The 16,681-nt window shown below is 43.6% G+C and overlaps 1 protein-coding gene across 4 annotated transcripts in view; it reads right to left on the reverse strand.

The window, feature by feature from the left end:
* Positions 1 to 367: 367 nt before the first annotated feature.
* Positions 368 to 16,681, reverse strand: part of PHF20L1 (PHD finger protein 20 like 1) — a 59,860-nt gene continuing 43,546 nt past the window's right edge. For all 4 annotated transcript variants that reach the window (XM_081918715.1, XM_081918719.1, XM_081918716.1 and 1 more), the window contains 7 exons: positions 15,392 to 15,556; positions 14,129 to 14,310; positions 12,999 to 13,098; positions 11,380 to 11,575; positions 9,422 to 9,788; positions 4,280 to 4,445; positions 368 to 2,948 (listed from right to left, as the gene is read on the reverse strand). In XM_081918715.1, coding sequence (XP_081774841.1) covers positions 2,806 to 2,948; positions 4,280 to 4,445; positions 9,422 to 9,788; positions 11,380 to 11,575; positions 12,999 to 13,098; positions 14,129 to 14,310; positions 15,392 to 15,556 — 1,319 coding nt within the window. In that variant the 3' untranslated portion in view covers positions 368 to 2,805. The remainder of the gene's footprint in view (positions 2,949 to 4,279; positions 4,446 to 9,421; positions 9,789 to 11,379; positions 11,576 to 12,998; positions 13,099 to 14,128; positions 14,311 to 15,391; positions 15,557 to 16,681) is intronic.

The following is a 16,681-nucleotide window of genomic DNA, read 5'->3' on the forward strand; positions in this document are numbered from 1 at the left end:
AAAATCCAAGGGAGGAATTTCTGTAAACCTTGGCAGGGAGGTCACTCCATGGCTTCAAGGCAACTCAGAAGTACACTGGTGGAGCCAATCTGACGTGTTTGCACCACAATGACCTTTTCCCACCCCTTCCTAGTACGCGGCAACATGGCTCATGGTCAGCTGAGTGCTGCCAGCCATCTGCCATCAAGCAGGTCAAATGACTGGGCTAGACAGAGCATTAGCCTGACTCATCATAAGGCAATTCCGTGCTGCAAATTGCAATTGTCACACGAACTGCACATTTCTCAACCTCCTGAAAGGCTTTCGCAAATCTGATGATCTGTAAATTGAAAATAAAATGTTAAGCAGGCCGTGAAGAGTGAAAGGATGCAGAGTATGCAGAATATTTTAATAAACAGCTTTACATACAGTACCTTACATATAGAACAGTGTATCTGCAAATTTAAATACATTTTTTTTAAAAAAATGTACAGTGGCTTGTACTCTTATCCCGGGGGAACTTCAAGTTTATGGCCTGTCATACAGTTCTCGTATGCTTTTATACATATCACCAGCACTGAAATTGCAAGGGAGGCGTAAAGAGTTCAAGTATCGTGCTGCCGTTAGTTACACAACCTCTTCTGAACAGTCAATATTTTAAAATTTTGCATTTCATTTTCTTTTCTTTCTTTTTTACAAATTTCAAAACCTGTACATACATTATTTTCATCTTCTTCATCTCTTTCTCTCTTTTAGAAACTCGTGTTAAAAGGCAACCTTTTAAGTATTTTGTCACCAAGGTCTTAAGTCTATTGCAATAAAACTAGACTTGTCAATATAAATATGTCTCTAGATTGTATTATGTATATGAGCGCCTGTATGTGCATATCACACCAACACACAGAGAGACATATACACATAATAAAAGGTGTATTATAGCAGAGGGTGCAGCAAAATTGCAGATGAACAGAAGTGAAGGCTCTGGACTCGGTGCAGAAACAATAAAAAGAAAAAGAAAAACCGCACAGCAACTAGGTTGACTTTGGTTTCACAATGCTTTGCAAACTCATAATTAAGCGTCCCTAACAGATAGCGAAGTTGTCCTCCATTAGAGGCGCTCAGTACAAGTAATAGGTTTTTCGCCATATCCGCTCTACAAGGGCAGCTACCAACACTCAGATTTTGATTCATAGGGGGTGATCCTGCAAGTCACTCCAGGGCAGGGGTTGGCTAAGTTTTTGTGGCATGGGCTGGTTCACAGTCCCGCAGATGCCGCAGTGGGCTGGAGTGTGCATGCACGCGCAAATGTTATTTCCGGCATCCTTCCGGCGCACAGGAGGCATGCGCAGCTTCCCATTGGCTGCAGGAGCTTCCTGCAGCCAATGGGAAGCCAGATAGCATGGAGGAAGGCGGTCCCCGCTCTGCTCTGCGCTGGTTTAGTGCGGCGCATGGGAGCCAACTGAGCGAGCGGCGGTTAAATGACCCCCACGGGCCTTAGGTTGCCGACCCCTGCTCCAGGGTTAAAATAAGCGTGGGAAATGTTTATTTGGAAAAAAATGACAACGGTGCAAGCTGACCCATTCCAAGCTCCTTGGCATGCAACACAAGTGAATCCCATCAGGAGACACCTGCGCAGATGTTGCAATTCCATTCTGTGCTGTTCCCGACCCCCAAAGGGTTGTCTGCAAAAACAGCACCAAGTCATGGTCCCATCGGCGTGAAGATTTCTGCAGGCCTCCCCCACTTCTCACCACACCCCTCCAAATCTGTTCTAGGGATTCCCAACCCTTCAGAGCAGATTTGGGGACGATGCAGGGGAGAGGAGGCAGGTGCAAGTCTTGCTGCAAGAAATGGAAATTCTTGCACTGGCGGGACACATTGCTTGGATGCTGCCCAAAATCTAAAAACATGTTAACACGGGAAACGGCCCGATTTCACAGCCCATCCGCTGGCATTCTGAATGCTCTGGTCATTCCTCAATCCAGCTGAGGAGCAACAGTAGTTCAGAGAGCTAATGCTAAGCTGTCGTCCAGGAGAAAAAAAGTTCTTTAAAAAAATGCACTGTAGCCCTGAATACTGTTGCAGCTAAACGCAAATATGATTTAAGTACAATATTGGATGGTTTGCTGGCTGGCATTATGGAGGACTCTGCTAGGGGAGCAGGGGAAGAGGAAAAGGGAGCAACACACGGCAGACGACTCTCATCCTCCCATTTCAGTGGTTTCCGAAAACTTTATTTGGCACTTCTGACAATTACCCTCCCCATACCTGTTTCTAACAAGGAGCGCAAGATCCCCGCAAGGAAGGTTTAGTTTTAAAAAATAATATTAGAGGCCACCACAGAAAACAGTCTCTCTTTTTTTCTTTTTAAAAAAGGGAAGCTAGTATTTTTCATTTTCCTGGGTAATATTTGTTGCACCAGGAAAAACAGGCATTGGCTCCATTTTACCTATCCTTCAAGATACCAGGGGGTGCAAATCTTTCTCTACTATCACACTGAAAGAAAACATTGCGCTTTCATTCCTTCTCCAACACAGCTTCTTAATTTTTTTCCCCCTTAAGGAAACACCAGCCTGAAGATTTCCCCGACATGGCCTGTGGGAACATCCTGGCAGGCCATATTGTGTGCCCCTTCCTCGATGCTTTCCTCCTCTTCCCCCTTTTCTCAAGACCTTCGGGATAACGGGACATCCAGCACAGAACAAAGGAATAGTGTTCAAGCGTCTTTTTATTTTCGTATTTCACCCCTTCGTCAGTCTCGCGAAGAAGTGCAAAGAAATCCATTGTTAAGAGCCTATCTGCGTATTCCTTTCAGCTTCCGCTTTGTCATACGGAACAAAAGGTTGCTATTTGCTGGACTTTCCCCATGTCAGATATGAGCTGCTTGATCCGGCGCTTGAGCTGAGGCAGCCGTGCAAGGGGGTCCGGCGGCTCCAATTCCCCGGTGAAGTCAAGCCAGCTTTCTAAAACTGCACAGACAAAAGGGATACAAGCACAGTTAGGGATAGCAAGATGCGGCAATATTTAGGCCTGGTTCTGGAGTCGCACTAAACCGAGGAGCATCCAAGCTTCTCAGCTTTCTGCGAATAAGCCTTATCCCTTTTCCGCTCTGGGACAGCTGTGGGGAGATAGGAAGCACCCACTTCTGGTTTCAACTAACTGTATTGTGTCATTTAATCTGAACAGATCGCAAATGGACAAACACAGGGCATTCAGCTATTCTCGGTTGGTTAGAGCATGGCGCTGATAATGCCAAGGTTGCAGGTTCGATTCCTGTAAGGGACAGCTGCATATTCCTGCATTGCAGGGGGTTGGACTAGATGATCCTCAGGGTCCCTTCCAACTCTACAGTTCTAGAATTCCATGATTCCTACAGCTGTCAACCAAACTGAATACATCCCATCGTTCAACCCGGATGCTGAGGTCCAGCTCCAAGGGCCTTCTGGCAGTTCCCTCACTAGAAGAAGTGAAGCTACAGGAAACAGGGAACCAGGCACAGGGCCTTTCAGTAGTGGCACCCGCCCTGTGGAACACCCTTCCATCAGATGTCAAGGAAATAAACATCTATCTGACTTTTAGAAGACATCTGAAGGCAGCCCTGTTTAGGGAAGTTTTAATGTTTGATGTTTTACTGCTTTATTATTATTATTATTATTCTGTTGAGAGCCACCCAGAGTGGCTGGGGAAGCCCAGTCAGATGGGAGGGGTATAAATTATTATTATTATTATTATTATTATTATTATTATTATTATTATTATTATTATTATAGTGGTGCCTCGCAAGACGAAAAGAATCCGTTCCGCGAGTCTCTTTGTCTTGCAGTTTTTTCGTCTTGCGAAGCAAGCCCATTAGCAGCTTAGCGGATTAGCGCTATTAGGGGCTTAGTGGATCAGCTGATAAGCGGCTTAGCGGATCAGCTGTTAAGCGGCTTAACGGCTTGGGGAAAAGGGGGGGAAAGGAAAAAAACCCCGCAGGAACTCACAAGACATTTTCGTCTTGCGAAGCAAGCCCATAGGAAATTCGTTTTGCGAAGCACCTCCAAAACGGAAAACCCTTTCGTCTAGCGGGTTTTCCGTCTTGTGAGGCGTTCGTCTTGCGGGGCAACACTGTATTATTATTATTATTATTATTATTATTATTATTATTATTAACAATATTATAAGAGGCTTGCTCAAAAAGTGATGATTGTGAACCTTGCATTGCACATTACGCACCAGTTTCATGTTACCATTCCAGAAACTTTGGGATGGGGCAGGTTCCAAATTTCAATATATGCGCTTATTGCTTTAAGATAGTTACCATCCACTTCCTTTTCGATAAGGTCCATTCTGCTAGCAACTTCGTTCTGTACGTTCTCTATGTGGGTGAGGAGGTTTAGCTGCCACTGAAGATGGGAGTCCACATGTTCTTCGGCTCCTCTTTTTTCATTAAATACAAACACAGTGTTCCCTTCAGCCAAATGCCTCTGTTTGATATCCACAAAACAAAGATTGGGTGGTGGAGAGAGAGAGAGAGAGAGAGAGAGAGAGGGAGGGAGGGAGGGAGGGAGGGAGGGAGAGAGGAATTAGCAAACTGCATAGTCACAATTTAAGGCTGTCTCTACACCACACCTACCCACAGATACAGCCTGATTGAAGATGCTTCCCAGTATCTGAAGAGTGAGATTAAACAAAACCACTGCTCTTAAATGACACAGCATAACAAGAGAGCATTGGAGGTGATTTGTTGAGGACTATACAACTACCGTATAGGTTAATACAACTTATAATAATGGCTGTAAAGCAGCACTACACACTATAAATCATATCCTCGTTAATATGCACTTGAAGTTGTCCAGCGAAATATGCTGGTAGTAAAAATGTAAGACACAATCCAGCAAATGGATTATGGGCACCTCTGATTTTCAAAGTTCTGGTGAGAGTTAATCACATGCTTGAATTTTCCCAGTGAAATCAACAGGACCTTAAAGAGTTAGCTCTGGCTAGCAGCTTATTATTATTATTGTTGTTGTTGTTGTTGTTGTTGTTGTTGTTATTATTATTATTATTTAAGTGGCATACTTCTAGACCTCATATTTGTAAGGAACGGCCCAGCTATCTATGGTAAAAATTTCACAAGGCAATGAGGAGTCTGCACAGACTTCCAGTGTTTGTTTGTCAGAGATGGATATTTTGGTGAGAGAAGAAAGAAAGAAAGAAAGAAAGAAAGAAAGAAAGAAAGAAAGAAAGAAAGAAAGAGAAGGAGGCTAGCAACTAACATTTAAGTTTTGCACATTTCAAAGGGAGTTTGTGTGGTACTATAAGAGAAGGGGACGACAGAGGACGAGATGGTTGGACAGTGTTCTCGAAGCTACCAGCATGAGTTTGACCAAACTGCGGGAGGCAGTGGAAGACAGGAGTGCCTGGCGTGCTCTGGTCCCTGGGGTCACGAAGAGTTGGACACAACTAAAGGACTAAACAACAACAACATAAATTCAAAGTGTTGGTGCTGACCTTTAAAGCCCTAAACGGCCTCGGCCCAGTATACCTGAAGGAGTGTCTCCACCCCCATCATTCAGCCCAGACACTGAGGTCCAGCGCCAAGGGCCTTCTGGCAGTTCCCTCCCTGCGAGAAGTGAGGTTACAGGGAACCAGGCAGAGGGCCTTCTCGGCAGTGGCGCCCTCCCTGTGGAATGCCCTCTAGTCATATGTCAAGGAGTTGAACAGCTATACAACTTTTAGAAGCCATCTGAATGCAGCCCTGTCTAGGAAAGTTTTCAATACTTGATGTTTTATTGTGTTCTTGTATTTCCTGGAAGCTGCCCAGAAGGGCTAGGACAACCCATTCAGATGGGTGAGGTACAAATATAATAATTATTATTTCCTGTACAGTCCATGTGCTGCTATGTGCATCTGGTACATAACTGTAATATGTGTAGATAGATAATTTATTACGGTCAAAAACCAGCTCGCATAACACAATAAAAACAGCATTCAGAAGAATAAAATATACAACCAGAGCAGATTGCAGCAATAGCTCATGAATTAAAATTGAGATATATACATACACCCGTACAACTGAGATTTGGGCTACCATAAAAATTGACCCTGAGGCACCCCAAAGGGCGACTTCAGCATTTCCCTAGTAAGCTATTTTATTCTAGAGGATGATCTGTGCGGTGTAATATGTGTAGAAAAATATTTGCGCTCAACACAGCTCTCCATGCACTGTTGATCAGTTACAGAAAAAGATAAACAAGTTTCAGGTTTTGTTGATTCAAGGCAGCAGGTGAAGTACAATGAAAATTAAAAGTGCTAGGTAGAACGTCAAGGTTCAGCTGTTGTTCGCTCTCAACCTACCAAGCACACACAGAACAGGGCTCTATAGCAGATGACCACAAATGCAAAGGTCGCTAGTAACCCCAACGGTGCGTTATAGATTAAGTACACATTACACCATCATATGGAACAACTGATTGGTTCAAAATTGGGAAAGGAGTACGGCAAGGCTGTATATTGTCTCCCTGCTTATTTAACTTATATGCAGAATTCATCATGCGAAAGGCTGGGCTGGATGAATCCCAAGCCGGAATTAAGATCGCCGGAAGAAATATCAACAACCTCAGATATGCAGATGACACAACTTTGATGGCAGAAAGTGAGGAGGAATTAAAGAACCTTTTAATGAGGGTGAAAGAGGAGAGCGCAAAATATGGTCTGAAGCTCAGCATCAAAAAAAAAATGAAGATCATGGCCACTGGTCCCATCACCTCCTGGTAAATAGAAGGGGAAGAAATGGAGGCAGTGAGAGATTTTACTTTCTTGGGCTCCATGATCACTGCAGATGGTGACAGCAGTCACGAAATTAAAAGACGCCTGATCCTTGGGAGAAAGGCGATGGCAAACCTAGACAGCATTTTAAAAAGCAGAGACATCACCTTGCCAACAAAGGTCCGTATAGTTAAAGCTATGGTTTTCCCAGTAGTGATGTATGGAAGTGAGAGCTGGACCATAAAGAAGGCTGATCGCCGAAGAATTGATGCTTTTGAATTATGGTGCTGGAGGAGACTTGAGAGTCCCATGGACTGCAAGAAGATCAAACGCATCCATTCTTAAGGAAATTAGCCCTGAGTGCTCACTGGAAGGACAGGTCCTGAAGCTGAGGCTCCAATACTTTGGCCACCTCATGAGAAAAGAAGCCTCCCTGGAAAAGACCCTGATGTTGGGAAAGATGGAGGGCACAAGGAGAAGGGGACGACAGAGGACGAGATGGTTGGACAGTGTTCTCGAAGCTACGAACATGAGTTTGACCAAACTGCGGGAGGCAGTGGAAGACAGGAGTGCCTGGCGTGCTCTGGTCCATGGGCTCACGAAGAGTCGGACACGATTAAACAACAACACCATCATTAGTACTCCTTCAACTGGGCGGACGGGCAGGAAACTGGAGCTTGGGAGGCAGTCCTTGCACACATGGGCTATGGGGAGAGCATCAGCTGAAAAACCGCTATGGATTTGCAAAAAAGCTGAAACAGAAGACCGAGCAACTGTGGAACTGACTGTGAACCGGGCAAGTTTTAGCAGGAAGAGAAATAAAATGCAGGAAAGGAAGTGGAAACTACATATTTTAGGAAAAGAAAAAAATCATGATATTTTTACCACTGCTGCCTACAAACAAACAAACAACAAAACACTGAGCATGAGTTCCTAAAATGCCAAGCTGGAAATGTAACTGTCGAGTAACAGAAGAGAAATTTTGAAATGAGTTTCACTCCTCTTACTTGAGTGGATGGGGGGTGGGGAGGCATATTGTGAATAGGAAACAGGTCTGGATAATGTAGTTTTATGTGTTAAGTCATGGAGGCAACCTGCAGTGGGAGAGGGACACAAAGGGAGCAAGCGGTAGGGAGATGTGGCTGTGACTCCTTTGGCTTGAACTGCTTCTATAGACAAGGAAATGCTTTCTGGTGCGTCCAGCCAAAATTTATCTCTGTAGCGTTATCTATTGTTATCACTGTTACAGTGATCGTTAATTCAACTTCTGACCCGCCCCTCACCAAAAGGTCCCAGGGATGGGATACAGCAATCTTAAAAAGCAAAATAAAAATCAGTTTAAAAGCAAATGCAATCAAAATAACAGAACAAAAAAATTCCTTCCAGTAGCACCTTAAAGACCAACTAAGTTAGTTCTTGGTATGAGCTTTTGTGTGCATGCACACTTCTTCAGATACACTGAAACAGAAGTTCTTCAGATACACTGAAACAGAAGATACACTTCTGTTTCAGTGTATCTAAAGAAGTGTGCATGCACATGAAAGCTCATACCAAGAACTAACTTAGTTGGTCTTTAAGGTGCTACTGGAAGGAATTTTTTTGTTTTGACTATGGCAGACCAACACGGCTACCTATCTGTAACCAAAATAACAGAGATGGTCCTAAAACTATGCATTTCAGGTGTCAAAGGCCAAGGTAGGTAAAGAAAGGCGTCTTCAGCATGTGATGAACAAGCATAAAACTTCCCAATTCAAATTCTGTCCTTCTGTCCAATGCTGGAATGATGGACAGCATTGACCCATCATTCCAGCTGCTCTTTCCAAGAAACTTTTCAATACTGTAAAACTGTCAGCATGCTCCTTTGCCCACACCCTCTTTTCTCTAGGCTGAAGACTTTTCTCCTCTGATATCTGAAGCTAATTTTGCCTTCATAAAAATTGCCAGAAGGGCAGCCAGGATAGCCTGTCGCAGCAAAAAACAAGTTAGGAGTTATGTAGCGCTTAGGCAGTAACCAAAATAAACACAGCACACGTTTTTGTGGACTAGGACACTTGTCTTCAAACTGGTGGGTCAGGATACACTAATGCAGGTTGGGTCTCTGTCTGTTTTTGGACTACAATTCCCATCATCCCTGACCACTGGTCCTCCTAGCTAGGGATTTTGGGAGTTGTAGTCCGACAACAGCTGGAGAAACCCTGCACTAGAGGGGCATGGCCTGACCCAAGGTAGGTTGCAACAAGAGGACTACAGGCACACAAATATATAGGAAAAGGTTAAGAAATGGGTCCCCAAATGCATGTTTGGGTTAAAAGGATGCCCTGTATCTGAAAAGGTTGAAGATACCTGGAACAGAGTCTACTTCAGGCATAGGCAAACTCGGCCCTCCAGATGTTTTGGGGCTACAATTCCCATCATCCCTGACCACTGGTCCTGTTAGCTAGGGATGATGGGAGTTGTAGTCCCAAAACATCTGGAGGGCTGAGTTTGCCTATGCCTGGTCTACTTCCATCAGAGGCAACAATAACTTTTTTAGTCTTTAGGTGCTCTGGGATTCTTTGTTGCTTCTGCCTTCACGCCTAACCCCACTTACCTGGGAGTAAGCCCCCATTCCCATTGAGTTACTTCTGAATAGTCATGGTTAAGATTGCACTGTAATTCCTGGAAGGTTGCACAAACAAATGGGTTGTTTTACCTGATGGCTGAAACCATCTTCTTTAGATGAATATTGTAAACAGTTTTTATCCTCTAAGGGAAGCTCCTGATCGTCTTCAAAACTGCTGGTGTCGTCGTCTGAGCTTATAGGATCGGCCATCATTTTGCAGTCCTGACTGTAACTCTGGGGTTTTTGGTAACTGTGCTCGCTCGTAATGTACGTTTCCTCCATCTTTTGGGGTAAACTAGGGGGCTCTCTATGGTTTTGACCATGATACGTCCTTTCAGGGGGGTTAAGGGTATCTGGCACAGCCAATACCCTTCTTTCCACTCCAAGAGTTATTTGGTCTGGATCCTTCCGCACACCTGTGCAAGCCCACAAATGAAGGTCAGGATGGTGCTTGTTCCTGGGGAGAGAAAAAAGAAAAATAAAGGGGTCAAAGCGGTAGAGAAACCAAGTCAATTTAAGCAGCCTGAAAAGGGGATCTGTGTTGACATTTTTTACGAAAGAGATTGGGTAAGCAGTTCCATGACATGTGAAGTCTGCAGTGTTCACAAGTCCATCAAGTGGAACCAAGTTTGTCTCATGATACACATTAAGTCAGTTGACGTGGGGGCGGCGGGGGAACTGGCTCAAATCTCTGTACGTCAACACTTCTGTCTCCACTTATGGAGGCAGCGAACCAGAAAACGTCTGGTTCGACGCCTGAATGCAAAGCAGGGCCTTTTGTCTTTCTGGAACTCAATCTGAGGTGGCACAGGGGGCAACTTGTCAAAACAAATTACCAAAGTCCTGCAACGACCAGGCATGCTCACTTGAGCACCCAGAGACGGTACAGCTGAACAATGTGACACTGAAATTGGAACACATTGTAATTCCTCGTGGCAGGACCATGTCACCTCTGAGCGTTGCACGGAGCTCGGCACTTTGTTCTTCTTAAACAAATACCTAACGGCGATAACAGCTGGTCGAAACCATCAGGGGAAACTATGGTAGGAGAGCTGAGCTCCTCCACATCAAAACTGGCCTCAGTAAAAAACCGGAGGCATTCCTTTTAGGTATAATCACAAACGATATTCCTGACAATCAAAGGAAAGTATTCCTTTATGCAACGACAGCTGCCAGGATGCTTATAGCAAAAAATTGGAAAGGGAGAAAAATTCCAATGAAAGAATGGCAAATTAAATTTTGTGAGTATATAAATCTGGCAAGACTCACAGCATTTTTAAGGGGACAATCGGACCAGAAATTATTAAAAGAATGGGGAAAATTCCTTCCAGTAGCACCTTAAAGACCAACTAAGTTAGTTCTTGGTATGAGCTTTCATGTGCATGCACACTTCTTCAGATACCTGAAGAATCTGAAGAAGTGTGCATGCACACGAAAGCTCATACCAAGAACTAACTTAGTTGGTCTTTAAGGTGCTACTGGAAGGAATTTTTTTTGTTTTGACTATGGCAGACCAACACGGCTACCTATCTGTAACTAAAAGAATGGGGATGTGCTAAAGAGTATATGAAAAAACATTGTTCTGGAGTAAGCATATTGGTATGTAATTAATGATGCTTAACAGGGTTAAAGAAAAAGAAAAATGGTGTAAAAAGTATAAAGGTAGAAGTAATCTACATTAGACACAACAATTTAGAAAGAGTAAAATTTTTGAGGTCTTAGAACAAAGGAAGGAAGTCAATATGTGTATATGTATGTAATGACTAGATTAGAATGAAAATATGGCTTTATTTGTAGATGTTTTTCTTTTTTCTGTTTTTCTTTCTTGTTTGTATAGTTTTATTTTGGATTCAGTGTTTGTAATTTTTGTTGTAATTTTGCATTGAAAATAAAATTTATAAACAAAAACAAAAACTGGCCCCTGCTCCCCTGAAACCATTCTATCCCTGCCACGCAGCTACCCCAATTTTTAAGTGTCATATTGTTCTACCAAGGTAAAGAGAGCATATCCCTAAAAAGCAATATGCAATACCAGAAAGCATGCTTACTTTAGTATCCCAATCTTCAGCTGCAGCCCGCGCAGTATTTCCGTAACACCATACACGTCAGCCAGGAGGTGGTGCGTCGACACAATCTTTTTGGCATTCAAATGAGAGTAGTTCTCTTTTAAAAACGACAGACCACACATGTGGCCGTTATTCAACCAATCTTTATCGTAGAGATATTTGGCACTCCATCTCTGACCTAGAGACAACGAGGGATTCAGATCTTATTCTCTTGCTATCGCTGTGGAAACTTTTTGTTTTCTATCGGAGGGTGAATAATGCAGAAGGGTGGATGCACAGGTGTGCATTTGCACAAGTGCCACCACAGCTGCAGTTACAGGCAGTGAGAAACCATGCCCTCCGTTTAATAAACAGACGAACTAAACACATTCATAAGCCTATATAGGTTTAAAACTCATAAATGGGAGAAGAAATGTGTGAAGGGGCCCTCAAATGAATGCCAGTATTGGTGCCGGGAAGGCTTATGGGCTGTTACTATAACTTGGGTAGGTTCCTATCACAGAAGAGATTTGCCTGCCTGCCCAATCACCTGGTTTTGCAACTTTGGGATGTTCCTGGGTCTGCACCATGAAGCCCCATTTGTGGTTGTTTTGAGGGGTGGTGATTTGCCAAATTTGGATCCTGAGCATCTTCAGGATTTGGAACACCAGGGGAAGAATTAAAATGGCAGACAGATTGAATTTTTTTATTTAATTGTATCCGTTTTATTCTCTTTCATTGGGACGTACTTTTAAAAAAATTAATCTGCCTGCAGCCTTTGGCTGTACAGTGGATTATAAATCATAAATAGAGCAAGAGAGAGGAAGCATTGCCCTGGAGGAAGGGTAGAGAGCCTCCGACCCAAGGGCCTAATCTGGCCCGTCAGGCCTGCTCATTTGGCCCACCAGGCCATTTGGCCAAGCCACACCCACCTGCCACATGATGCCACTATTATTATTATTATTATTATTATTATTATTATTATTATTATTATTATTTATATACCGCCCTATACCCGGAGATCTCAGGGCAGCTCACAGAATAAAATCAAAATATAAAACCACAAAATACATAATCAAAATAAAAACAACCCAATAACACCCCCCCCAAAAAAAACACCTCACATTTTAAAAGGACATAGGATCCTCATCCTTTTAAAGCAAGACAATTAACAAACCTGGACAGGAGCCATATGATCCAACTCCCCACCCCTCCCTTGCCTTAGATGCATTTAAGGGTAGAATATAGCATTAGGCCTCCACAAGGATGGGACAGGAGGGCAAGGAAAGGCCACACGTTAGTGACCACAAAACTCTGCAGACAAACCCAGGAAAACAACTGCAGAAAGTGTCACGCTTCCTTGAATTTACTGACCACATCACAAAAATCTCCCCTTTAAAAAACAACCGAAACATATCTCTGTAGATGGGAAACTAGCATGTTGGAGAACTGTGCTAGAAGTCAGAGCAACAACTGCACCATGGATTTCTGCTGACTGCCTAGGCCAGATCCTAGACTATATCATCACAAATGCTGGCTACAGAAACACACCCTTAAGTGTGTGGGAAATAAGAGCAGTGGCGGTCGTGAGAGCTACTACAGGGGCTTGGAAATGCTCCTACCAGGTGGGTCCCTGCAAATGTAGCAGATGTATTGCTCTGGAATGCTGTCTTCCAACAATCCCATGCACACGCTGTGCTGCCAACACAGGCACTCTTCACACTGTGGCGGTGATTAAAAGAGAAAGGAAATAATGCATCATAACATGAGAGGGAAATTCAGGTCCAACCCTCGCTTGGTTAAAACAACAACAACAACAAAAACAACAAGAAGAAGCAGCAGTCATGGCTGTTGGAAGCTTTGGTTCAAAGTATCTAAGAAGACACCAGTCTCTGGATGCATTGTCTAGAAAAAGCTAAAGGTAAAGGGACCCCTGACCATCAGGTCCAGTCGTGACCGACTCTGGGGTTACAGCGCTCATCTCACTTTATTCGCCGAGGGAGCCAGTGTACAGCTTCCGGGTCATGTGACCAGCATGACTAAGCCGCTTCTGGCAAACCAGAGCAGTGCACGGAAACGCCGTTTACCTTCCCGCCGGAGCGGGTATTTATCTACTTTGCACTTTGATGTGCTTTTTCACTGCTAGGTTGGCAGGAGCAGGGACCGAGCAGCGGGAGCTCACCCCGTCGTGGGGATTCGAACCGCTGACCTTCTGATCGGCAAATCCTAGGCTCTGTGGTTTAACCCACAGCGCCACCCACGTCCCTAGCTTGTCTAGAAAGATGACTTATAAATACTGAAACAAATAATGGTTAGCGATAGAGAGAACCAAGGACCGTCTTTCGCTCATGTTTATTTCACATCTGATTTCTCAGAACCTGCTCAGACCTCAGGAAAACTGCAGGCTGGAGACTGCCTGGACTTAGAAGGGCCAATAGCAACTCCAGTATAAGGTAGCTCCAACTATTCCCCATAAATTGCATGAGACAGAACTCTTACAATGGTCTCTGGCGGAAGAAAAAGTATTAACTGTGCCATTGTAAGAATTAAAAATATGTATTATCTCCCCCATCTCCACTGGGGAGCTCCACAGAGACTGAATGGAGGCACAGTGCTAATTCAAACCAGCCTGAATCATACCATTCTATAAGGTGGTTTTTTTTAAAAAAAAATTAATATCCCAAAGGGGGAAAAGTTCTGAATAACTGCAAAAAAATTCCATAGAAAACTGTACCACAAGCAGACTCCTTACCTGAATCATGAACCCATTTTCCTCATCCATTTCACAGATACACCTGACAATTTCATTGAGAGTATCCTCCTCATCCTGAGATTCTTCGAAATTGGTTGAATCAAAGTCCTGATTGTACTCATCGCCACTCAGCAGCAAGCTCTCAGTAGAAGAGTCGTCTAAAAACTCCATATCAGAGAGGTCTGAAAGTTGAAAACATTACAGAAAACAATACAATTTGGCAAGTGGGTAGCATTGGATTACGGTAGATTGTGTGCATTTGGAACAGCAGACATTCAGACTTCCTCTTTGGGTGGACATTGGTATGATGCTGTACTCACAAAAACTGCCTACTTCAAAAACCAGAGTATCAATCTTATTATTTTACAGGTTAAAAAGATTTAATACCCCCCATGCTTTCGTTCAGAGATCTTCCAACTCAGTTTACTATAAAGCAGGAACTGAAATATAAAACATCATTGCACAGTAAAACACCAATAAAAAAACCCACAAGCAGTAGTGCAATCAAAATGGAAAGGACTGGGATTTTATTTTATTTTTTAATGAAGTCTTTACCCAGTGCCCAGAATTTGTAATATTCAACACCGGGTAAGCCTCCCTGGGGAGAGCATTCCAGATATGGAGGCAACAAAACTGAAAAAGCCTTCTCCCTATTTGCCACCTGTGTGATGGGAGCACCGACAGAGGAAAAATAGGGGTATGCATTGCTGTAGGGAAGCATTTCTTTAACAATAGTAGCCAAAAGCATGAGCAAACTTTGCTGATGAGTTCATTGGATGAGCTCAGGCAAGCTACTACCAAAAGATGTGGCGAAGACATCTAGATAAGAGTTCGGTTTATCCTCCTACATAAGCAAAGCAAAACAATTAGGTTTATAGAATATGTAAGGGCAAACTAGCTATGCTGAGCATTTGTGTTCAGAGGCAGAATCTCTGAAATTATGAGATGCTGGAGCAGAAACACCAGGAGACGACAATCTGAAACATGTCCTATTTGCAAGATTCCAGAGGCATTTGGCTGGCTTAGGGAAACAAGGAACAGACTACTTTTAGAGGGCTGTTATTAGGTTTAGGGGGGAAATCTACATGAAGCACTTGGCTCATTTGAAGAGTCCTTTATAAAGAAAGAAAAATTACTCTTCAGAAATGCAAAAACAAAAAATTGATAGATAAATCAGAACGTATTTGGTTAATTCCTCAATTTCTCTAGATGAAAAACAAAATTAAGATTTAAGCAGAACAACATACAAGACAGGAAACCTACTTTCACCACTAAGGTCGACAGACAGAATAGCCCTTGGGTACTGATAGGATGTGTTCTTCTCCACGGTTGTGCTCCGTAGTGTCAGCGAGCTCCCAGAAGACCTAGTGAATGGAGAGGAGCACCTGTCCAAGTACTCGAGAGAACTATCGTCAAAATCCGAATAATCTGCAAAGTAATCACAAAACACGACCACATGGTACCACTGTCTACCTACATCAAGATGGTTTTTGCTAACACACACACGCACCCCAAATATAAAAGGTAAAAACAAAAACCACCCTTGCTTAAAAAGTCACTTCTTTTAGCACTGTATGCACATAGTCAACAAGAGGTTTAAAGACTGTGTCAAGGCAAGTCTAAAAAAAAATGTAGTATAAACTCTGACAATTGGGAAACACTGGCCTGCGAGTGCTCCGGTTGGAGAACAGCCTTGACCAAAGGTGTCATGGGCTTTGAAGACACTTGAACTCAGGACGCAAGGGAGAAACGTGCTAAGAGGAAGGCACGCTTGGCAAATCCACACCATGATCAACTCCCGCCCAGAAACCAATGTCCCCACTGTGGAAGGACGTGTGGATCCAGAACTGGCCTCCACAGTCACTTACAGACTCACTGTTAAAACCGTGTTTATGGAAGACAATCTTACTTGGCTATGAGTGATCACCAAAGAAGAAGAAGAAGAAGCACATAGCTTCTAAAACTAACAAACAGGAAATAGCTACCTTAAGCAGATTCACATGGTTTTAGAACACTGCTTGGATTTGCTTAATATAGGCCTAGGGACACGGGTGACGCTGTGGGTTAAACCACAGAGCCTTGGGCTTGCCAATCAGAAGGTCGGCGGTTCGAATCCCCCTTGCTCAGTCCCTGCTCCTGCCAACCTAGCAGTTCGAAAGCACGTCAAAGTGCAAGTAGATAAATAGGTACCACTCTGGCGGGAAGGTAAACGGCGTTTCCGTGTGCTGCTCTGGTTCGCCAGAAGCGGCTTAGTCATGCTGGCCACATGACCTGGAAGCTGTACGCCGGCTCCCTCGGCCAATAAAGCGAGATAAGCGCCATAACCCCAGAGTCGGCCACGACTGAACCTAATGGTCAGGGGTCCCTTTACCTTTAATATAGGCATTCTGGTGATTAATGGTTTTGTAATTTGCCAAACAAACCATGAACAAAAACCAAGGTTTGTTATTGGCTTACCATTTGCTGGTTTGTTTATAGAATAAGAAAGCATGAGCCCAAGCTTGCATGCAATACTAAGCCAAACCATGGCTAATGTCCTGGTAGAAACAGAAG

The sequence above is a fragment of the Podarcis melisellensis genome, assembly GCF_964234715.1.
Source record: "Podarcis melisellensis genome assembly, chromosome: 7".
NCBI lineage: Eukaryota > Metazoa > Chordata > Lepidosauria > Squamata > Lacertidae > Podarcis > Podarcis melisellensis.